A 25,042-nucleotide genomic window follows, 5' to 3' on the forward strand; every position below is an offset into this window, starting at 1 on the left:
AGGTGCGATGGGGGATGAGGACCTCGATACAATCGCTGTCACTAAAGTAGTGATGAACAAACTAGCGGACGAAAGGTAGACAAGTCCCCTGGTCCTGATGGGATGCATCTCTGGGTACTGAAAGAAATGGCAAAAGTTATAGTAGAGGCACTTGTGATAATTTACCAAAATTCTCTGGACTCTGGGCAGGTCCTGGCGGATTGGTAGACAGTGAATGTCATGCCACTGTTTAAAAAAAGATGTAGGCAAAAGGCAGGTAACTATAGGCTAGTCAGCTTAACGTCTGTAGTCAGGAAAATGCTTGAAGCTATCATTAAGGAAGAAAAGGCAAGACATCTGGAGAGAAGTGATTCCATCAGGCAGACACAGCATGAATTCAGGAAGGGCAGGTCCTGTTTGACAAACTTACTGGAGCTCTTCGAGAATATAATGAGTGCAGTGGATAGAGAGGAACAGGTGGATGTTGGATTTCCAGAAGGCATTCGATAAGGTGCTGCATAAAAGTCTTATCCATAAGATAAGGGTGCACGGAGTTGGAGGTTATGTATTAGCATGGATAGAGAATTGGTTAACCAATAGAAGGCAGAGAGTTGGGATAAACGGGTATTTCTTTGTTTGGCAATCTGTGGTGAGTGGGGTGCTGCAGGGGTCGGTGCTGAGCCCGCAACTGTTCATGATATACATTAACGATTTGGAGGAGGGGACTGAATGTAGCGTATCTAAGTTTGCTGATGACACTAAATTGAGTGGAAAAGCAAATTGTGCATTGGATGTGGAGAGTCTGCAGAGAGATGTAGATAGGTTAAGTAAATGGGCAAGGGTCTGGCAGATGGAGTATAATGTTGGTAAATGTGAGGTCATCCATTTTGGAAGGAAAAATAGAAGATTAGATTATTATTTAAATGGTGAAAGATTGCAACATGCTATTGTGCAGAGGGACTTAGGAGTGCTTGTGCATGAATCGCAAAAGGTTGTTTTACAGGTGCAACAGGTTATCAAGAAAGCAAATGGAATGTTGGCCATTGCTAGAGGGATTGAATTTAAGAGCAGGATATGATGCAACTGTATGGGGTACTGGTGAGGCTGCACCTGGAGTACTGCTGCAGTTCTGGTCCCCTTACTTGAAGAAAGATATACTGGCTTTGGAGGCAGTGCAAAGGAGGTTCACCAGGTTGATTCTGGAGATGAGGGAGTTAGCCTATGAGGAGAGATTGATTTGCCTGGGTCTATACTTGCTGGAATTCCGAAGAATGAGAGGGGATCTTATAGAAACATATAAAATTATGAAGGAGATAGAGGCAGGAAGGTTGTTTCCACTGGTAGGTAAGACTAGAATGAGGGGACATAGCCTCAAGATTTGGGGGAAAATATTTAGGACGGAGATGAGGAGAAACTGCTTTTCCCTGAGAGTAGTGAATCTGTGGAATTCTCTGCCCAGGGAAACAGTAGATGCTACCTCATTAAATATATTTAAGACACAGTTAGATAGATTTTTGCATAGTAGGGGAATTAAAAGTTACAGGGAAAAGGCAGGTAGGTGGATCTGAGTCCGTGGCCAGATGAACCATGATCTTATTGAATGGCTGAGCAGACCTGATGGATTAGATGCTGTACTCCTGCTCCTATTTCTTATGTTCTTATAACACCAATCCTACCAAAGGATTTGGAGGATTTTGCAGAGATAGTGATGGTGGTACTTTACCAGTGCTTTGTGTTACCTGCTTAGGCTGTCCTCGTCTCTGAAGCATACAGGAGGGCAGGGAGCACACCTTGGTGCTATATTTGATGTTTCGGTCAGCCTTCCAACACCCTTTTCCTCAGTTGCTGAAGGCTGTCTTGACACACAAAGTCACATTGAATATCATTATCAATGTTTGACTTCAGTGAGAGATGGCTCTGAGATGTGGAAAGTGATCCGTTTTTTTTCAAGATCTCACTGTGATTTTAGATTGTCAGGGTGTGGTATTATGCAGTGGGACGATGTTGGTAGAGGTAACGAGGGTGGAGCTTCTGATCTCTAAATGTGCATACATGCAAGCATTGTTTGCATACAGTAATTTGATGACTGTGGTTGGGTGATCTTGGATCTAGAGTGGAGGCAATGAAGGTTGAAGTTTCCTGATTATCTTGTAGATGAACTCACTCTAGTGGAAAGTTTTTTGGAGGTAAGGTGCAGTATTGCAATGAGGGAATTTGAGAGGAGGATTGGTGCAACGGGACTTTGGTGGGTGGATTGGTCAAGATCATGTAGAATAGTGATCAATTTCTGAAGACTGCCAAATTTGAGAAGGATTCTCTATAATCCCTCTTTATTGATGAAGTCAAAGGCTTTTCAGAGATTGGTATAGGCCATGGACAGTGCCTGGTGCTGCTCCCTACATTTTTTCTTGGATTTGTCATAGAGTGAAGATCATCATATCCTTTGTACATCTCCATGAATGGAAACTGTATTAGAACTGTGGGAGGAGCTCTTCAGCTGCTGGGAGGAGATCATTGAGGAGGATTCTTGTGGTGACTCTGTGGCAGACAGCAGGAATTTAGAACGTTTTTTTTCTAATTTATAGATGAAATCACTGTATTACTACTTTAATTTCACATGCAAATCAGGTTGAATTAACCAGAATTGTGATTACAAAAATATTCAATTAAAACAATGCTTTTAGCTGCATTTATTCACTTTGGTTCCACATTCATTAATACAAACAAAAAACTCATGATCTATTATGAAATTTTCAACTGACCAGCCTCAATGGGTTTTCAGGGGGTGTGAGGCCACTATTTTTCCAGGACCTGCTGTAGAATGGTAAAATATTCGATTTGACCTGCTGAGTGTTTCCATCATTTCAGATTTTCAGCATCTGAAGTTTTTTTTAAATTTGCTTTTGCACTGTTTACAAATGCATGATATCTTTCTTTCAAGTAATAGGCTACTTATGTACCACATTAAACTTCGATTGGTAACAGAAATACCAGAACTTCCGATCAGGAGCTGTGTCAACCATATCTCTTAACCCCAATTTAGAACAATGGCTCTAGTTCTGCAAACATGCTTAGTATTGAATTAACAACGCCGTCCCAGGTTCCACACAAAAAATAGGGAACCTTCAATTTCCGATGAAGATTCTGGGCGCGCATCATTTCAGTAGCACACAGTAAACGATATTTCAACAAATGTACAGCTTTATGCGTAGACACTTGTTAAAAATGTCTTTTTCTGTTGAACGTTGCATCGACAGAAACACTAAAAAGCAATAAGGCTAATTATGGAGATAAAATGCTCTATTCACTTGGCCAGAATAGACAACAAATCTGTTTCACCGTTTGATGACTTGGTTTCGATCTCCGGTATTCTCAGTAACTTCCTCAAACACCTCCCATCCCATTTTTCTAATGTTTAAATGTTCCTCAACACGCAAGTAAGGTGGTTTCCTTCCTGCCAACCGTGAGAATGGCAAAACTTAAGAGTAAAAAAAAATCAAAACACAAGGAAACACGCAAGGCAACGTGTCCATTACCCACCCATAACGAGTTAGAATATATTTCCAGCATAACGTATATCGCGATGTAGAATTCAAAGTACCTCATATTATATTTTAATATATTTAATATTTCCTTACAACATAGAAGATTTTAGATCGTCTTACAGTTGTTTCGCCTCCACTTTACGGAACTGTAGCCAAGTAAAACAAACGTACTTCAATAGTATTTCTCAAATGATTGTATTTTAACTATTTTAAGCTAACATTTAAGTACCACTTTATCTTGGTGTTGGCATGCGGTAGCGGTGAATGAAACTGCCCTGTAATCGATGAGTATCTTTGGAATAATTGAAAGCTCTGCACAGTTTGGTATGTATGCCGGATCTCTGTCTAATCGGGAATCAATATATTGAGAAGAATGTGTAAAATGGCACTACGCAAAGCGACAGTGAACCTGCCAAGATTCGTTCCCTCGACGTCACCAGGGTGGAACGTTTCCGCAGCGAGCCCGGAGGAAGGGTATATAAGCACATGATGCCGATCAGGGAGCAGTTTTTCCAGAGTGTCGGCGATCTTAATTTTTCGCATTGGATACCTTTTACATCTTCAGATTTGCTATTAATCCGTAGTTGTTTCTGCAGATTGTTCCGACAAGACAGAGCCAACTAACTGAGGAGCAGAGTTTTAGAATAGTCCTGGCATGTTCGCATTGGGCATCTAGATCACACCATACCGCGGCTGTTACACATCGGACCTTCAACGTGCTGATATAGAGGACCGATAAATACCTTTTGGGGGGAAAGCCATCTTCATTAAAGAAAACCTTCAGCTTGGAAATTGCGCTGCAAGGCACTTATTTCACTTCAAGATGTCTTATGTTTTAATATCGATTGTACTTTATAGTCAAATTGGAAATATAGTTACAGCGCGTAAGTAATGCTTTCATCTTTTAGAAATCACGAGAATTGCAATATCTAAGAGGAAGGAAAACTTAACATTCCAGTGGATAAAATATGTATTACTAATTAACTTTTCATTCTGGATTTTAGCTAATTTTTAACAAACTGTTTATTTATTGCAGACATGTATTTTTACTGTAATTGCCGGGGACAAGACTCCTTTTAATCTTAAAAATAGTCCCACTAATACATTGATCAGCGACAGCAGCGTGATGCTGGAACATGTTCTAAACACTTTAAGAGCAGGAGTGGGGGGCTACTGGGGGGGCGGGCTGGAAGGTTTTTCTTAGGACAGAAGTTCATTTATGATTAGGAATCGTTTCGAAGTGGCGATTAGAGTATAATTATGTAGTGATCACGGTGGCAAACTACATTTCGCTCAATCCGTTCTGAATTCTTGAAATACGCCGCCTTTTCTGAGTGAGGATGTGCGAAACTAGACAAATTCCACGCCTCTTTCGACTTTGTCCTCAGTTCAGTTATTTCTGAATGCCGGTAGTTGCTATGGAGCTTCACCGTTAAGTGGACAGTATGTATGATTTTGAAAGTGATTTCAGAGTGCAGTGTTTATGGAACTCGGTATTTTTCAGGATTTCGGAACGGGATATTGTGAAATGTAGGTCGCTTTCTGTGGTATCTGTATAATTGCTGTTCCCGGAATTCACTTGTGGATATTCCGAAGTTTCTTCAAATCTATTGTATTGTCACTTCTCAGCATTAACTCTGATTTCTAGTCCGGAATTTGAAACTCGTGGGGTGATTTGCGATCTCATCAGAGGCAGTACCATTCAGATTTCCTTCTGGCTGTTTTTTTTGTTTGTCAATAGTAAACACCATCTTGTGAAATCGTACGTAAAATACGTTCTTCTATCTTTTTGGGAACACCGCGGGCTACTTTCGTTTTCACGGGGATCTGATGGATTCTGAACTGGCTGATGAGGCCAGTGAGCGACCCGCACATTGCCTCAGGTCTCACATGAGCTGCTTGACAGGATGGGTGGGTAAAATTGGGATGTGGTAAGCTCCTTCTGCCATTTATATGCTGGGCTCCCGGTCAACGGTCTCTAAGTTCTCAATGACACCCTGAATGTTTTTTTCACTGAAAGCAGTTATGGGTCAGAGATTCTCGTCAGTCGGCGAGGATGGCGAGAATCCCTTTAAATCTTTTGCTCTGCCACCTGGGTTTGTTTTGCTTTGTTTTTGCCGCCACCGATCAGAATGGAATGTCTGTTTCAAGAGTCGAGTATCAGGCATGCGAACAACGTGCCCTGCCCGCTGGAGCTGGGTGAGTGCAATTGAGGCCTCAGACCTGGGATGTTGGCCGAGGTGCGCCCGCTGATCTTGGTTTGTTTATCCTGCCAGTGGATCTGAAGAATTTTGCAGAGACATTGTTGGTGGTATCGCCAATGTTTTAAATTGTCGAGCATACAGGAGGGCGAGGATTACTGTTGCTCAGTGGACCGTGAGCTTTGTGCTGGATTTGAGGTCATGCCCTTCACACTTTTTCTCAGATGGCCCGAAAGGCAAAGGTGAATTTCAGTGGTCCATAGTTTCCAGGGTCTGGTTGTGGATCTTCGTTGTTAGAGGGCAGTGTTGTACAATGGAGACATATGTCGGAGGCCTTTGTGTTGCGAATGTTAGGTCCTTTCTGTCCTATGCGTCAGCGAAGGAATGGATGGTGTCCATTCTAGTAGTTAGATAATTCGTGCCAGATTTATTAATAGTCCAATTTCTGAAACCCGCAATAGGCTGCACCATTTTTAAATTATAAAAAGGTAACTATTTTTATGTTTATAATTTCAAAATCTAATGTTTCTGGTATAAAAACAAAGACAAAATATGTCCACTACTGTAAACTTGAAATCAAATCAGGAAGTGCTAAAAATATTCCTATACGCTTTTAGACTTAGTGGGCAGTTTCCTTATTTCTCATTTTTCCCGTAACGTAACTAATCTATTAGGCCCCATAATAACGCGACCCTTGCGTGGCTTCTGGTTTGTTTATAACACCATTAGCCTTAAATGAGATTCGCAGACCAGCGTACGGAGAGGTGATGGGAACTGAGGGCGGATGATCTGTCGGAGAAATACGAAGCAGTTTGGTAGTTCTGCGGGTGGGGTGGATAATCGACTACCTTCTCCGCGCCACGAAGACAGGATCTCCAACAGTTTAGTGTACACAATGACAGCTCAGGGCCGTTTTAAGCCCAACCTACCGCAGTTCATCTTGGGTCAGTTTGGGGTTCGGTGTCAGTTCAGGTGCTCCGAGAGAGATCGGTGCAGTAAAACAGTAAGCGAATGGAAAATACCAATTGCCTCATCTTTTTCAGGTCAATCTTAAATGGTTGCAGTTACGATTTAAATATCGCTCTCTAATAAAGGCAAAAATAGAAGGCGATTTTATGTGCTAGTTTTAATACTAATTTAGTACTAAAATAACTTCATCATTTCTAAAGATTCACCAACAAGATGTGAATTTTTACATTCTTAAGCAAATAAACTGCAATAAGTTATGGAATCGACAGAGTCGAACACGATACCATGACCCTCACTCGGGTGATCTTTTCCAACCTAGGACTAGAATGCTAAATCTACCAAATCGATTAAATCCACTTTTACGTTTTCGTCTACTGTATAAAGCAGAACGGAGTTAAATAATTTAACACAAACCAGTTAAAGAATAGAATAAATGGAACGTTGTATTAATTGGGTGGTAATTTCAAAGAAGCATGTGGGTAATATGTTGGTAGAGTACAAGGTATAAGTTCTTTGCTCAGGCTCGAATTCCAAAGTCAGGAATAATTCAAATTCAATTTGTAATTTCCTATGTGTAACAAATTCGTGTTCCAACAATGAAGGTAGACAATTTCATCATGCGTCCATTTCTCTCGGTTGGAGGTTTTATCTTCCACATCAAAGATACATCTTTACTGATAGTGGCAGATGACTTCTAATAGTGGTATCCAAAGGCATTCAACATTTTTTGGTGCGCATATGAAATGCAAGCTAAGTAGTTCTGTATTCTAAACTATTTCGCAGACGATTACTTTAGAGGCTTGGTAAGTATTTTAAAACAGGTATGACAATGATTTAAACTTGGTTGCAGTCAGTGTGAAAAGGCCTCAAAGGGGTCTGAGTGAATTCGCTTTCTTTAGTAACTAGTCAGCAAAAATGCAAAAGTAGCTTAGTAACTACGTTCAGAAGTGAAGGCTAATTGGCTACTATGCATTGTACATTAAAAAAAAATCATTGTTTCCTGTAATTTAATTGTAACCACACAGCATGTTAATTAATATAAGATGAAAACTAGACTTCTTGTATCTAACATTTTTATTTTGAGATAGGTTTATCCTCCAGATCAGTAGGTTTTTAATGTATTGAGACCTTTCATGTAGAAATGGTCAAATAGTTTGACAATTTTTATCCTTTGTAATTTGGAACCCTAGTTTTGATAAGAACTATTCATTATTTATTGATTTGCAGCATTTCAGAGGGTCTGGACAACATACAAGTAACAAGTTTGTAATTTCTGAGTCACCTTTGGTACAAATGCATGTCAACCATTAAGTGCATTAATGAATCTTAACAAAGCAAGAAAGTTTACTTTGGAACCAGGAAATGTGGATCCAAAATCATCATTCTGAAGCAGTGCAAGTATTGTTTATTAGCCAGAGTGAAAACTTGGTAAATTAATGAGTGACTAATCAGTGAAGTCACGACAGAAAATAAATGTGCTTTTCCTTATTTTGATTACCATTGGAGTAACTAAGTGAATCCAAACAAAAGAACCTAACTCAAACAACAAATAAGCTAATTTAAAATTGAAATTCTTAATATTTACCCAGAGTTTTATCTTCTTTTCAGCATTTTACTGTATGTAAGATACAGTATTAAAGCTGTGTGGGTGCAAGTACCTAATACTTTGTGTTTTTGTTTGCTTTGTAGGATATAAAACTGCAACATTTTGTTGGAACTTATTAACATTTATTCTAAATTGGAGGTCACTGAACATTATCATGAAAGGGCTTTCTATTGTGTCAATGTATGTCATTGCTTTTCACTGCTGATTGTTCTGGTCTCAGACCTTAGAACTATCCTTTATACCACCTCTGGAGTTCAGAAGGATTTATTTTACTCTATTGCACAGCTTCCAGCTAAGGTACAGGGACATTCAGAGAAAGAGAGAGCACTAGTAATTCTTCTAAATACTTCCAGCTTTTTGTTACCACAGTTGATAATGAATACATACCTGTGAACCATCAGATTTATGCATAATTAAGATAGAAAAACATCTTTTTTCTGCTTTTCATCTTTATGATTACAGCAGAACTTATATTTGACAATATAAGGAACAATGCATGAGTTAATGGCTAATGAGGCTTGAAATATATGCAGAAGGGCCACTGGGCAAAGCCATTGCTGCATGATTGATAACTTTATTACAAGCTGATGGCTATTTAAGTTTCAGCAGTCAGAGTTCTGAACACATCATGATTTGTTAAAGGGAATTGCATTTGTCTTCTATTAAAACAAATTAATCTGACTTAAAATAAAACAAATGACAAAAAAATCAGTTTCACAAAAAGGCCCTGGAATTTGAATATGTTTGCCCACGTAACATCAGTGATTGCCTATTAAAGGTAAGTCAGTATTTATGATATGTGATCAGGCACCTTGCTTCACAGCAAATTCTGTAATTATATTTAATATTATTTAATTCCATTCTTATTTAATTATAACGAACTCCCATAATGATGGGAAAGCCAACAGTAAATATTCTTTATATCTATGTTGTCTAAAACACACTACAATATAAATTCAAAAACAAAAAGATATTGCATAATTAGGAATTTACCTGTCCAGATTCTTAGAACTACTCAATTTTGAACTGTTGTCTGATGTGCATTTCCAATTCAGTTTACTTACATTCACTTCAATCTAGTATCTGTCACTTTAATAGTTTTTCAAATCTATAGTCTCAATTTTAGTGACAAGGAGAAAAATCTAAACTGTTCATGAGCATTACTGACAATAATTGTATTTCTTATTCATGTACTGATAATACTAAGTAAAACTGACTGATTAAATTACAGAAATGCACTTTTGCACAAAATTCACATGGTCAGCCACCCACCCTCCCTAATAGTTTGTGTGGACAATTGACTTTTAAGTTTCTGTATTAGTATTTCCCACCATTTTAATTTAGAGAAGACTCTTGTATTGTTTGGGCATATGTTGAAAAGTTTTCTTGAGAAGTGAAGGGTTCATAGGTCCATGCAAATTATTGAAAAAGGTAAGTAATATTGGAATTTATTTTATGTGGCTCTTGCATTTCTGTGTTTTCCTCAGACTTCTTCATGTTGGAATCACAAATAAGTAATCTCAATTTCAGGTAGATCACCACAGGGTAGGCTCCTAATGGTCACTTAGTGACAGACAAGTTGATAAATTGCAATGTATTTTCAGGCAGTGATCCTTTAACAAACATGTGTCAAAATAAAGGGATTAAGATTTAACCCTTTAGGAAATGCTGGAAATAGGAGCACTATTCAGCAAGCTTATTTATTATTTTGACCATTTCTGTACTTGTATAGTAGGTGGACAACTGAATATTTCCACATGATTGGCTTCTACATGTGGAATAGATTCTGTGTATGTTTTTAGAAGATTTTCTATATTGTTATGTGTTTGCCTCACATATTCCATAATGGATATATGGTTTGCTGAAACACTTTAGTTAAAGTAGTGTTTATGTGTAACAAGATATAAACAAGGCTTACAATTTGTTTCCCTGCATAATATCAGTGATTGTACATGAAAGATAAGTCATCAATTAAAAACAGAAAATGCTGGAAATACTCAGCAAGTCAGGCAGCTTCTGTGGAAAGAAAAATGGAGTTAACTTTTCAAGTTGAAGACCCTTCATTGGAAATAATTACATGACTTAATGATTTTATTTTTGAAGGTAAGCCATTGTTTGAGAAGTGTGTTCAGGGGCTCTGCAAATGTGAAAAGGTGTTATATAAATGTAGCTTCTTTCACCATCTGATCCTGTTTTATGAGGTAGTGCCATGTTGGCACATTTTTTCCCACAACAATAAGAGCAGTTGGATAATCTACTATTTTAGTGTTATAAGGAATAATAGAAAATAGCTAAATTGCTTTGAAAGCACTGTTTGGTTGTTTCTATATTAAAGAAATAACATGACTCTGCTTCTTTGTTTACAAATGGCTTTGTCTCACAATAATTTTGAGCTAGCTTCTGTAAGATAGGAAAAATATAATTTGTGACATATATGGGTAACCCAACTATAAATGTTACAGTCCTTAGGTTGTTAGATATTGGGTTATAGCAATGCTTTCCAGATTGCAGTGCATTTTCTGCATTGGGGGAAGTGATTGGGTAATAGTTAAACTAAGAGAAAATGAAATCAACATCAAAAGTTTTAATGACTTGCAATAGGGAATGATTTCCGCATTGAAGCTGAATAACACTAGCTGCGACTATTAGTAATCTTCTTTCCATGGTTTCCAACACCAAAAAAGAGGTAGTATATATATTTTTTGAAAAACTGCTATTTCTTATCAGTGCCATGTTAATGTTCTTTCAACACAAATTGAAGCAGCTTTTGTTGGAGGAAGTTGAAATGATCAGACAATGAATAGTCGGTTTATCATTTGGAGCTAACTATGGAGCAACAAATGATTTGATGTAGTGGGGCCACTGTTGCTAGGATAACGCTCTGATGGAATGCTGGATTCATTGAAGACTGAAGATCCCTCTGTCGACTTCTAGGAAGCTTTCAAACTGCTGGTCGCCAGAACTTGTCAGTTGAGAAACATCATATTCAGGGTCATTTTAAATAACAAATTGTTGAAAAGAAGCTGCTCAGTTGTATCTTTGTTTAGTTCATAAGAAAACAAAAAATATATAATTTCAATGTTATAATTGATGCCTACAAGTATAATGAAAGCTAGAACTATGTAATCCTATAATTTTCAATGCTTTATATAAAAATAGTTAACGTATAACTTTTAAAAGTATAACTTACGTTTTGGTTTAAAACTTCAAAATGAAGCAGGATAGTTTTCTCTCTTTCCTAATTTTGACCTGAAATGTTAACTCTGTTTCTCGTATCACAGGTGCTGCCTGACCTGCTGAGTGTTTCCAGCATTTTCTGTTTTTGCTTCAGATTTCCAACATCTGCAGTTCTGCTTTTAATTTTCATGGCTCATTAAGTACTTCCTGGCTATTTTTACTAATGCAATCCAAAAATTGTCCAACCGCCTAGCCCCATTTCCAATATTCTTATGCTTTTCTTTGATTTCGTTATTTATCTTTTTTTCACTTAGGGATTTCTACAACTATTCTTTTTATCAATACATTTCATATGCTTAAAGATTTTCTGTATGACAGAAAAATTTCTGTCCTTGCTGTTATTAACTGTTTAAAATCGATGATATTTCTTTATTGACTTAGCAAACAGATGATAATAGTCTCCCACTATTCACCCTTGTTAATTCTTCATTGTTTAAAATCTTGCAATCTTTTTATCTTTCCATTACTTTCTCAGCTTCAATAGGAAAGGTCTCTTTTAGTAACTTTAGTATATTTCCCCTGATATTAATGTACTAGTTCTATCATATGGTATCTTTATAGCTTCAGTGTCCTTTCTATTATAGAATGTTCAAAACTGCAGACTGTATCCTAACTTCTAACTACTGCCATTTTTGTCATGAACCCTTTTTTAACCTTGCATACCAGTTTATAAAATACAAAATAATACTACCCTTTTTAATGACATTACCTGCCTATTTATTCACTTTTGAACAAATTATATATTCTTATGTCTCTCTACTCTTCCATCTTCTTCATTATCATTCTGTTGGATTGACAGTTCTACTCCTAATCTTCATGCATTGTCACAATCATGTCCATTGAGGCTTCAGAAAACATACACGTAGATGAACACAGATTTTGTTGTCCTTAGATATTTAATAGACCAGGCAGATCCACAATAACCTTGCTCTAATGACATCAGCATTTTGATCTCCAATCGCCTACCTGTCCAGTTTTCCAAATCCCTTGGAATCTTTTTCTGACCTCTTCAAGATCACATAGTATTATCCTAACTTTTCTTCCTAACCATTTTACTTGTAAATGTATATATTTGACAAGTAGGAGGTCACAATACACCAAAATATATAGGATTGCCTTCCTGTCCAACACATTTTCACAAGCAAATTAATCATAATGGTAAATTTTCCCTTTATTGTAAATTCTTAAGTCATAATTCTGAAATATTTAATCACAAACATGTTAGTCTACATCTAGTTTCTTATGGAATGTAGAAAGTTTGCTATCTGTTAAAATGCTGAAGTGGGATAACAGAAGGAATCTATTCTTTCTGTTCATGAAGTCATAGATGGTGTGAAACTACTGGACAATATAAAGCAAGGTGGCAAAAGAAGAGTTCAGGATTGGGAAAGGCAAGTTAAGGATAGACACTAGGATGAATTTCTTCACAGACAGATGGAACAGGTCTGAGGAAGAGTAGATGATGCAATATTACAACTAGTGGCCAGTTTATAAAGTGCATAGAAAGCTCTTATGAAATCTGGTTTCACTGTATATGTAACATGAATAAAATTGCATTAGAGTAAATAAATATTTGATGATCAGCATGGACTTGAGCCAAAGGGCCTGTTTCTGTGCTGAATGATTCTGACTCCATGAATGTCATGTGGCTTCAAAAATGGTTAATGTATTCTACCAGAATACAACCCACAATGGAGACATTCACCCCAATGGCTTTATTAGTGATTTCAACAAATATATTTATGCAATCATGTAGCTTTGATTCTCTTGTTGCATGTGATACAGAAAAGATGCTTCGTTTTAGAAATGGGGTCTGCAGAGGAAAGCAAGAACAAACAGATAACAGTGATTTTGTGTTATAATTATGTGAAATAGTTAATGTATTTTTGCATGGATTATTCTCTAAGAATTTTGAATGAAATGTCCAGTACCTGGAGGTTAAAAGATTTTGTTGCCCCAAATCAGTAGCTGAGAATTTGCTATTTTAGGACTGATGATGACTCAAATAATTTCAAGTATAATTGTACGGTCCCACATAAAAAAATATTTTCTCTATGCTTGAATGTAGTGTTTATAACTTATAAAGCAGCTCCATTAAGGCCATTAGTCTTTTAATATACAACATTTTATGAACAAAACATGGATCACTGTGATTAGTTGACTTGGAAACATTAATTGCATTTTTTTTATTTTTATTTAGAGTATTTGATTTTCTAATAACTGAACTTTAAGTTCAGAAGCAAATTTAATTTACTACCATTTATACAATCATGTTTTTGAATTGTTAGGACTTTCCACATTCTTATGAAATGCATGATGAATATTGTTTCAGTTAACTTATAGTAACATAGTATATATAATGAAAATGTCAAAAATAGTTTCATTTAATTTTTAATTTAGAGATAATGAGGATGATAAACTTCTGTAATGAGATGGTGGATGGTGGGGGGAATGTAAATCAAAAACTACAGATGCTGGAAACAGAAAAAGCTGGAAACACTGCAGGTCAGGCAGCAACTGCGGAAAGAAAAATAGAGTTAACATTTCAAGTCAAAGACCTTTTGACAAAAATAGTAGAGAGAAAACAAATTAGTTCTAAATTGCAGAGAAAGTGGAGGAGGGATGGACAGGATAAAGGGAATATCTGTTTTAGGATGAGGCTAGGGTTTGCCAAGAAGATAAGCTGTAGATTGAGTATTCCAGTAGGTAGGTTAAAGAAGGTGGTAAGAGAGAGAACAAAAAAGGAACATAAAAGCTATTTCTGAAGACAGCTAGAAAGAGAGAACAAACAAAGGAATATAAAATCTGCAAAATGCAATGTTGTAGGAAATGCGCAGCAGATCAGCAGAGGCTAGTGGAGAGAGAAGACCTGAGCTAATATTACGGATGGATATCCACAGAAGAATTGGTTTTGTTTGTGTTCTCCATTTCTAATCCTGCTTTAAAATAACTTAACTAATACATTTTCCAGCCATGTAAAAGACCACAAACAGCTTGTGTACTCATTTAGACAAGTTGGATGAGATGTGTAGAAAAAAAGTCTGACAAACAACATATCCTTCATTTGACCAAAACTAAGAAATATGCAAAAAGGTAAAGATCACTGAAGTCAATTGTAGGTCCCCTAGAGTTAGAAATGGGCATATCATAATGGGGAATATGGTTATGGCACAACAATTAAACATGTATTTTGATTCTGTCTTCACAGAAGAGGACTCAAGTAACCTTCATGAACTATTAGGGTACCAAAAATCTAAGGAAGGCACTGAACTAAAAGAAATTAGTATTGGTAGGAAAATGGTTCTGGAGATGCTAATGGCACTAAAATCCCATAAATACCCAGGTCCTGTCAATTTGCGTCCTAGAAAACCAAAGCATGGAACTATAAAAACAGTGGATGCAGTGGTTATATTTTCTAGAATGCTATGGACTATGGAATAGTCTGCACAGACTAGGGAGTGGCATGGCAGCCATTCGGAAAGCAGGGAGAGGTAAATGGGAAACTACAGACCAATTAGCTTTACATCAGTAACAGAGAAAATGCTGGAGACTATCATAAAAAATGAGGTAAGAGGACCCTTAGAAAATACTGCTGGGATTGAACAAAACATGGATTTCTGGAAGACAAAATTATACTTGACATATCTTCTGGGGTTTTATGAGGATATAACTAGTAGAATAAATAGGGGAAAACCAGTGGATGTGGGATACTTGGATTTTCAAGAAGTCTTTGATAAAGTTCCATGTGGAAGATTACAGCATAAAAATGAAAATGCATGACATTGGGCATAACGTATTGGCATGGATTGAAAATTAGTTGACAGACAGGAAATGGAGAGTAGGAATAAATGATTCTTTTTTATCAGTGGCTGGTGGTAACTAATGGGTACTGCAGGAATTGGTGCTTGGGCCTCAGCTATTCATAAAGTACAATAATTCAGAATGAAATATTTGAAAGTTTGCAAAAAGCATTAAACTGGACAGGATTGTGAATTGTGTGGAGGATGCAAAGAAGTATTAAGACAATTTGGACAGATTGAGCAAGTGGGAGAAATCAGGGCAGATTTAGTATAACGTGGATAAACATGAAGCTATCCACTTTGTTAAGAAAAATGGAAGAATAATATGTTATTTAAATAGCGCCAGATTGGGAAGTGTTGGTGTACAAAAGTGGATGCGGGGGTGGGTGGGTCGTGGAATATTTTCTCCGGTTGGGTTGTGCCTCACAGGGCAGAAGGTACAGTATTGCAATGAGGAGAAATTTCTTCTGGGAGCAATGAACATGTGGAATTTGTTACCATGGAGGCCAAATCCATAAATATATTTCAGAAGGAGGTAGATAAATATCTAGATGCAAAAGACATCAAGGGGTGTGAGAAGTGAGCATGAATATGGTATTATTCATGCTCGAATATGGTATTATACATTATTATGACGAGCCATAATTCTATTGAATGGCCTACTCCTGCCATGTTTTCTATGCTAATAAGACTTCAATATTTTTGTTCTCTATCTCTTTCAATAAAAGCCAATATTCCATTTGCTTTCCATATCTACATGCCAGCCTTTTGTGTTCCTCTAATAAGTATTCTATAAACTGCCTCTACTCTAAAAAAAATTCTAATTTTTTATTCATCCAAAGTAGTTAACTTCACACTTCCCTGCATATACTCCACCTGCCATACTCTTGACCACTCACTTAACCTACCTGTATACCTTTGCAAACTTTTGCGTCCTTGCAGCGTGCATTCCCAGTTATCATTGTGCAATTTTCAAATTTGGGTATAATACACTTCATCTAAATCATCATAAATGGTTGAAACCTCTGGTGGCTGTAAGCAGATCTAGCAATGACCATTAGTTAGCCAATCTTCTTTCTGTGCTAATATTTTAACCCAAATGCCCTGAGTATTTACCTTATGCAGTAGCCTTTTTGTGGGGCATCTTGTGAAATGTGTTGTGCAAATCAAGGCTGCATTTAACATAGTATGGCATCAAAGTATGATTGAAGTCAGTGGAAGTTGGAGGGGAAACTTTGATTCAAACCTGACACAAAGAGAGATGACCTGGCCAATCATCTCGGTTGTAGCATATCACTAAAGGAGCTACTCAGGGCAGTGTCCTAAGATGGCATAGAAGGACGATGTTTGGTAGTTTGACCCTAACCACTCACTATGCCAAAAAAATCCTATTGTTGTTTTTCCTAATCAACATCATTCTTTGTCTCCCCAGTTCTTGACCCTTTCCCCAATAGGAACAGTTTCTTTCTGTCTTTACCACTCATGATTTTATATACTTCAATCAGATTTTGTTTCTCTCAACCTATTTTGTTTCCAGGATAACAACTCCAGCTTCTTCCAATCTACTCACATAACTCATTCCTGGGATCATTCTGCACTCTCTCGAAAGCCTTACAGCTTTCCTGGCATTGAGCACAGTACTACAATTGTAACTGAACCAGAGTTTTATCAAGTTTTATCATGATCTCCTTGCTCTTCTACTCCATCTCTCTATTTGTAAAGCCCAGAATTTCAACCATTGCCTGCTATGTTCAATAAATTATGCATACATAAGGCAAACTTCTGTTTTCTTAAACTTGTAGAACTGTGCCCTCCAGTTTATATTACCTCTTCTTGTTCTTCCTAACAATAAGTAACACTCCACACATCTGTTTATTGTTTCCAGAACTTCCCCATCATCAAGGTTAAGTTGAATGGTATGTAGTCACTGGGTTTATCTTGACCCTCTAATGCCGGATAACACTCAGTTTTGGGCTGATAAGTGATGAGTAATTAATTAATTAACTTATTAGTACTGTAGATCTTTTTTCAATTATTGAGTGAAATATATGTCTTTTACAAATAAGATTCCTGAATGTTTGTGTCTTCAGAGAATAGCATGTTAATAACAAACCATACTATTTACATATGAGCAAGCAGAGAAACATTTTGTTTTATTAAGCTCAGCTTAAAACTATAATAAAACCTGGAATAAGTGATACCAGTAACTTTATCTTTTGACACTTGCACCTGTACCTAGATCAGTAATATACTGAGTTGATTCTTGAGTTTTTTAGCTCAAGGGTAAAGTAATTCAAAGGAGAACAATTTGTCTGACTAAAGACCTTGACTGTATCAAGCTTGGAAATGGAACAATAAATTAAGCTTTCATTTTGTTATACAGAATAAACTTAATAAATTGAAAAGGATATTGAGGCAACCCTCCATTGAATTTATATTTGTAACTTTTGGTAGTCATTTGAGATGTAAGGAAATTCAGTATAATAAGACTTCCTGTATTGAACCTATTGTAAACTGCAAACATTCATTGTTTTCATATTTACCCACTGTGACTCTCAGAGAACCCTGATATTGCAAGTTGTTGGCATTGTTTCCATATTGCTGCAATTGTGAAACTAATTTAAAAATTCACCACCCATTTGCTGTTTTTTCTGGAACTAGTAAATTGTCCTCATGACCTTCCTTAAGAGTGTACATCAGCTCCCAATTCAGTACTATATTTAAAATCTCCATGGTTGTAATTGTTTTTAATCTGATCAGGAACTGGACACCCAGAGATTGAATAAAAACTTTAATTTGAAAACTGATGTGGAAAATGCACATTTATTTTCTGTTTTGCAGGATCGCCTGACCTCCTCAGTCCTGAACTTAGTCTAAGAGCTAAGCAACATGTCATTAAAATTAATCAGACTCTACATGTGACATGCAGGTAATCTTCTAATAATATATATACATGGAAAACAATTTAATTAGATTTTTCAGAAGGCTATCTAATTAACCAAGGTGTCAAATAGAAAATCAGGATGTCTTAATGTGATAACAAAACTTTGTAGGGAGACTCCTACACATTCAACTGAATGTATTTCATGGTCTAGATATTATTCTGAAGTGATCAGTATTTTTGTTCAGTGAAATTTTTTACTTTTGTTCAGTACAGGTAGTGGTGTATAAATGATATAGAGCTGTTATAACTGAGAAATTTGGGTAGATGGGGCTTATTAAGCCTTCCTCTGATCTGCTGACTGGGTCCCATTGGCATTTGAATGTATTAAAGTGGGATCCATCATAATAGCAGTTGCAAGTTCCCTGGTTTGATACTACTAATGCCCTGCCATAATAAGATAATTAGATACATATGTGAGCAATGCTGTCATGAGGATTTTGTAAGCTTAGAGAGTCATGATACTTTATAAAATGATATCTGGAGCTTAGGAGCATATTTATGCATAGAGATTTTGAACCACATCTCACATCAACATCTCACTTGAAGCTTTTTGAAATCCTTTTCCTCCTTCCTTCCATCAAAAGGCAGGACATTTTAGGAATAGATAGGAATGTTCAAAATAAGAATGCAACTTCAGAAATTATCAGGAAAAGAGACCATTAAAGTGGACCACTAAAGGAAGAAGCTAAAGAGAGCCAGACATCAGGTTTTAGTTTCAAGTTGCCAGGTTCTCAGTCTCAGCATGCTGTATTTCATAATCCAGTCTTAATTTTTCATACAGCTTTCTGGGTTTGTAATTGACTTAAATTTAGTAGTAAAATTTAATTAACTTTAAATTTAATTATTTCCTCTAACGCATATACAATACCAGATTGCACTTTACATGTAATTACACTTTACCAGATTGCTCTTTGACATTCAGTCTATTTTAAGACCTGTGATATTGCTTGAAAAATGATGACAAGGGATTCATTCATAGCCCTAATACTTAAAACACCTACTGGTAACCTGAATGTTAGGTAAGTACCATTAGGTAATGTTATTTGAATCCATAATCTAGGGATTGTGAGCAAATATTTAAAACACTAAGTTAAAGACATTTATTTCTTAATCACTAAGATATTGGACTGGAAAAGCATATGATTTTTAACCAAAGAAAAAAGAATAGCAAATATATAAAATACAGGAACACACTTTTACCTGTTAGGTTCCATTTAGCACTGTAATTCAAAACTACCCGGTATACAAATAAAAAGTAGCTATGCATAGAAAATGCTGGGAATACACAAAGGTCATGATTTTAACATGGGACCATTTTAACCCCTGGGCATTGGCATTATTTTGAAGGAGCAACTCCAACCCAAAGGAAGGAAATGAGTGAAGCAAGCATGGGAGAAACAATGGGAAGGTGCCTGGCCACCAGAGAAGTGAACTAGATAAAAAAAACAGACTGCTGGAAGAATCAGCGGGTCAAGCTGCACCTGTAGAGGCAAAAGGGTAACCAATATTTTGGGTCAAGGACTGAGAGTGTAGAGGGAAGATAGCCAGTATCAGGATAAGTGAAGGGGAGAGGTGAGACAGAGGCTGCTAGGTGATAGATGGAAGCAGATAAAGGAGGGATGATGAGCAGATGGAATGTAATCGTAGTGAGGGGAGCAGGGAAAACAGGAGATAAGGAGGCTCAGGGTTTACCATAAAGAGTAGGGGAGTATTTTGTTGCCTCTGTTCCACAAGAAAAACATTTTTTTTAAAGGAAGTGGCTTTTTTTTTACTGCTGCCTCTTAGGGAATGGTGCTACTATCAAGGCTGGCACTAGCTGTATCAGTGACTAGATATTAAAATTTCATCTGAATTAGATATTAAGACCCCAATTTTGAATTTTGCTGGGTGATGCATTGGCTTCCAGAGCTGCCATGTTCAGTTTGACTGGTGTGATTGCAGCTTGGACTGGATAAGTATCAAGAGGTCTTTAGTACCTGTTCTAATTGGCTGCAGGTTGGGCATGGTGGGATGGGGGCACGGGTGGAGTTTAAACTAACTGTAGCAGGTTAGCCAATTGGCATTTCTATTTATAGATGCTGAACTATCTGTTACATATTTCCAATCTTAATTCCATATCTCCATATTTGTAGTTTTGTCTTATTTAATCTGCTTAAAACAGGTAAGGAAAAGATGTGCTTAGACTTGATTTTTGATTATAAATACAAACCTATAAAATGGAAAAATTGAAGTTTCAGTGTACAGAAGACAGAGTAACCTGATTTTTGTTTCAAATGGAAAACTAAACAATGTAATGTTTATCTTTTTATTTCTATAGGGGATCATCACCAATATCATGGTCCTGGCCAGACCATGTAATTAATGCAACTGAAAGAATAAGTATAATTAACTTTAATAGTGGGGACCACAAGAGACCGTATTGTAGTAACCTGACTTTGAGCAAAGTTCAGACTAAAGACACAGGCTACTTCTATTGCAATACCTCTTCTTCAAATGCTCAACAAAGAAAGACTGCTGTCTATATATTTGTTAAGGGTAAGGCAAACATCGGTCATTGATATATAAACATCCTTTTTGTTTCTGTTAAGGTACAGGATTTTTTGTATTCAATTATTTATTGATTCTGTTGGAAATAGTAACTAAATAATGACCAAATAGATGATAGGAAGTAGGAAACATGCCAAATTTTTATTAATATTCAATATAGACAAATAATCAGGTCTTGCTACCATTGAAGTTTATTGTACAAAAGGCTGCTGGGATCATGGTGTCAATGTTACCTCTTGCAGAAGCTCCAAAAATAAACCTCTTGTTTTTCTGCCTCTCTCTCTGCAGTCATATATTTACCTCTGCTTAAAATATTTATCCCACTTCTCCTTAAAAAGATGCAGTAGTCTCTTCCGTAAACACATTTTCAAATATGCTGCATTCTTTTACATGGACATTTTAATTTTGTTCCTCACTTTAGTGACAATTTTAAATTGATAATCACTCATCAGTAAACTTTTTCATAATTTTAAAGATTCTATTAAGTCCTTTTCTGCCGCACTGGAAAAAGGCTTAATATTCAAGTCTTTCTGCATAGCTGTTTTCTCTTCTCTGGCATTGTCATGTTAACTTGCTTCATCTTTGTGTAATACTTTTCATCATTTTACTTTCCTTGCCTTCGTCCTTAATACTTCATAATCACTTCTTGTAATTCTCTCCAGCACCTTGATCTTTGTACTTTAAATATTTCTTAATCATTAATTTAAACATTATATTCTGATTGCTATTTCCAAAATATTCTCCTATGGTTAATTTTCTTATCCGCTCACATTAATTTTCCATTGCTAGTACTGGTAATGTTTTCTCTCTTGGGCTTCCTTTTGGATCACAAGAGAGACCAGCAGTACCTTGCTTTTCTGTTCTATTGATGTGAATGTTCCACGAATTGCAGCCTCTCTTTCGCTCACCACCTTTCCAATCATGGATTTACTTTCTGCTATTTGCTGAGCCTCCTAATTTATAAATGTGATTCAAACCCATTGACAAATCAAGGTATACATGGTGGTCCCAGCACTGATTCTTAAACAGTGAGTAAACCACTTTCAACTCTTCTCTGGTTTGAACACAACCCTGTTGATGCTTGAGAAACAAAGGACTTCAGATGCTGGAATCTAGATGAAAAACGCTATGATTCTGGAGGAACTCAGCAGGCCAGGCAGCATCTGTGGAGAAAAGCAGGTGGTCAACGTTTTGGGGCAGGACCCTCCTTCAGGACTGAAGATAGGAAAAGGGGAAGCCCAATATATAGGAGGGAAAAGCAGAGCAGTGATAGGTGGACAAAAGAGGAGAGGCAGGGTGGGCACAAGGTGGTGATGGGTAAATGCAGGTGAGAGATCGTGATAGACAGGAGGAGGGGAGGGCAGATCCATGGGGGGATGGGTAAAAGGTAAGAAGAGAAGAAAAAAGGGGGTAAAAAAGAGAGAAAGGCTAGGCTAGGAAAGAGAAGAAAAGAAGAAGCATGGTGGGGGGTGGGGAAGGGGTGTGGGGATTACTTAAAGTAGGAGAGTTCAATGTTCATGCCATTAGGCAGCAAGGTTCCAAGATGGAAAATGAGGTGCTGTTCCTCCAGTTTGCGCTTGGACTTCTCCTGGCAGTGGAGGAGGCCGAGGACTGATATATCAGTGATAGTGTGGGAGGGGGAATTGAAGTGCCTGGCAACGGGGAGATGCAGATCATGGTTACAGACAGAACACAGGCGTTCTGCGAAATGGTCACCTGGTCTGTGTTTCGTCTTGTCAATGTAGAGGAGGCCACACTTGGAGCACTGAATGCAGTAGATGATATTAAGGGAGGTGCAGGTGAATCTCTGTCTCACCTGAAAGGACTGCTTGGATCCCTGGATGGAGGTGATAGAGGTGGTGTAGGGGAAGGTGTTGCACCTATAGTGAGGGCAGTGGAAAGTTCCCGGGGTGGGAGCAGGATTGGGGGGGTGGTGGGGGGGGGGATGGAGTAAACCAGGGAGTCATGGAGAGAGTGGTCTCTGCGAAAGGCAGAAAGGGGTGGGGAGGGGAAGGTATGCTTGGTAGTGGGGTCCTATTGGAGATGGCAGAAGTGGCAGAGAATGATGTGTTGGATATGTAGGCTGGTAGAATGAAATGTGGGGACAAGGGGGACCCTATCCCTGTTGGGTCTGGGAGGGATTGGGGTGAGAACATAGGTGTGGAAAATGGCAGAGATATGGGTGCAAGCTCTCTCGACCACAGGGGGAATCCATGGTTAGAAAAGAAGTTGGACACCTCTGATGTCCTGGAGTGGAAAGCCTCATCATGTTAACAGATGCAGTGGAAGCAGAGAAATTGAGAAAAAGGGATTGCGTCCTTGCAAGAGATAGGGTGGGAAGAGCTGCAATCGAGGTAGCTGTGGGCGTTAGTGGGTTTGTAGTTCATGCTTGTTTGTTAGCTCTCTGTGTACCCTCAACACTCCATCCATGCTACTATATCTACTTAGAACATATATTGTAATTTTTCATTACTTTTCTCATTTTTAATTCATTTTCAGGATCTGGGTGTGCCTGGTAAAGCCAGCACTTATTTCCCCTTCTTAATAGCCTTGAGAAGATAGTGGTGAGCTATCTCTTTGAATTGCTCCAATCCTTCTGGTGAAGGTGATCCTGTGTGCTGTTGTGTAGGGGAATCTGAAGATGGTGGTGTTCTCATGCGCCTGCTGTCCCTTGATGGTAGAGATTGTGGGTGTGGGGATACTGTCAGAATAGATGGCACACATTGCAGTCTCTGTGCACCAGTGGTGGGGGGAATGAATGTTAAGGTTGATTGATGGGGTGCCAGTCAAGCGGGTTGCTTTAACCTGGACTAACCTGAGTTCAGCATTGTTGAACCATTGTATTCAAGAAGGTGGCCTAATGCTTATAAAATAAGAGGACAGAAACAGGTGGACTATGAATACAAAATCTGCTATTGACACTTAATCCTGCGATTGAATGAAATTGGAAAAGAACACTGAGTATTTCTAATAAGTTTCTTGTGAGGCATCTAATTGATGTATGTTACAATGTAGCCAGCATGCCTGAGTTTGTTAAACATCAATGTATCGAATGCTTGCTTAAACTATATAAAAAATCCCCTGGTGTTTTCAGTGTATCTCAGTATTTAGGAAACAGATTGCCAAAGAATTAGAATTAGAATGGTTCTGTATTGTTTCCTGTGGCAGGACATTGTCTTTAGTCAATTTCCCAAATTAGCTCCATGAGGGCCACTATTTTGCCTTTTTCTCAGGTTTAAGGTGAAAATTTTAATTTGTTCTACATGTAAATATGTAGGATGCACTAAAATGCCTTTAATTTAGACGTGCTTTTAAAAATAACTTTTCTTGTCAGCCACATAATTTTATAAATCATTTCTCTTTTCATTAGACAATTGCTGAGAAAGGCAAAAAGAATACTGTGCTCTACAATCTACAGCTATATTTTTGCTGATATTTTAACAATTCCAAATATTGTCTCGACTGGAAAAATGGTTTATTCTAATTATCAGGATAGTTAACTAATCTACTTCGTGTAATAATGAGTTCAAATCTGAACCATCTATGGAGCTTCCTTCAGGTTTTCTTTATTTAAATTGCTATGAAAAGACAGAATTTGAAAAAACAAATTTACTAATATGAAAACAAATAATCATGTAGCGTATTATAGGTTGTGATGTGCAGAAAGTTTATCATTCTGTTCATATCACTTATGATATCTTTCATTAAAAAATTACAAATCCCTGTGCAGAACTCCACAATTTGCGCGTTGTATGGTAGCAGAAACTTTTAAGAAAAGTAATCTTGAATTATATCCACATCCATTTGGCACCTCTATCCTCTACACCTATCTTCAACTCATTTGCTACTAAAACTCTCATTCATGTCTTTGTTACCAACAGATTTAACAATTCCAGTGACCTGTGACCAGTCCTCAAGTTTCCACTCTCCATAAACTTGAACTCCTCCAGAACTCTGTTGTCTGTTTTCTGACTCACCTATCGCACCTATGCACACTGACTTACATCGGCCCTTGGCCCGTCAGCATTCGAGTTTCTTATTACCACAGACTTCACCCCCCCCCCACCCCCCAGATCCCCTCCCCCATCCAGTTCCATCTGTCATTTATCTCTTCCCTAATGCTCCCCATTATCTTCCTTACTTATCAGATTCCACCGCTGGTAGTCTCTGTGCCCACAGTTATCATCCTCCAGCAGCTGTCAAAACTTTCACCC

General features: G+C 37.5%; 1 protein-coding gene across 1 annotated transcript in view; it reads left to right on the forward strand.

Annotated features, from left to right (window-relative positions):
* Positions 1–5,543: 5,543 nt before the first annotated feature.
* Positions 5,544–25,042, forward strand: part of flt1 (fms related receptor tyrosine kinase 1) — a 129,420-nt gene continuing 109,921 nt past the window's right edge. The window contains 3 exon segments of the mRNA XM_052026169.1: positions 5,544–5,723; positions 18,179–18,266; positions 20,599–20,816. Coding sequence (XP_051882129.1) covers positions 5,657–5,723; positions 18,179–18,266; positions 20,599–20,816 — 373 coding nt within the window. The 5' untranslated portion in view covers positions 5,544–5,656.

The sequence above is a fragment of the Pristis pectinata genome, chromosome 11, assembly GCF_009764475.1.
Source record: "Pristis pectinata isolate sPriPec2 chromosome 11, sPriPec2.1.pri, whole genome shotgun sequence".
NCBI lineage: Eukaryota > Metazoa > Chordata > Chondrichthyes > Rhinopristiformes > Pristidae > Pristis > Pristis pectinata.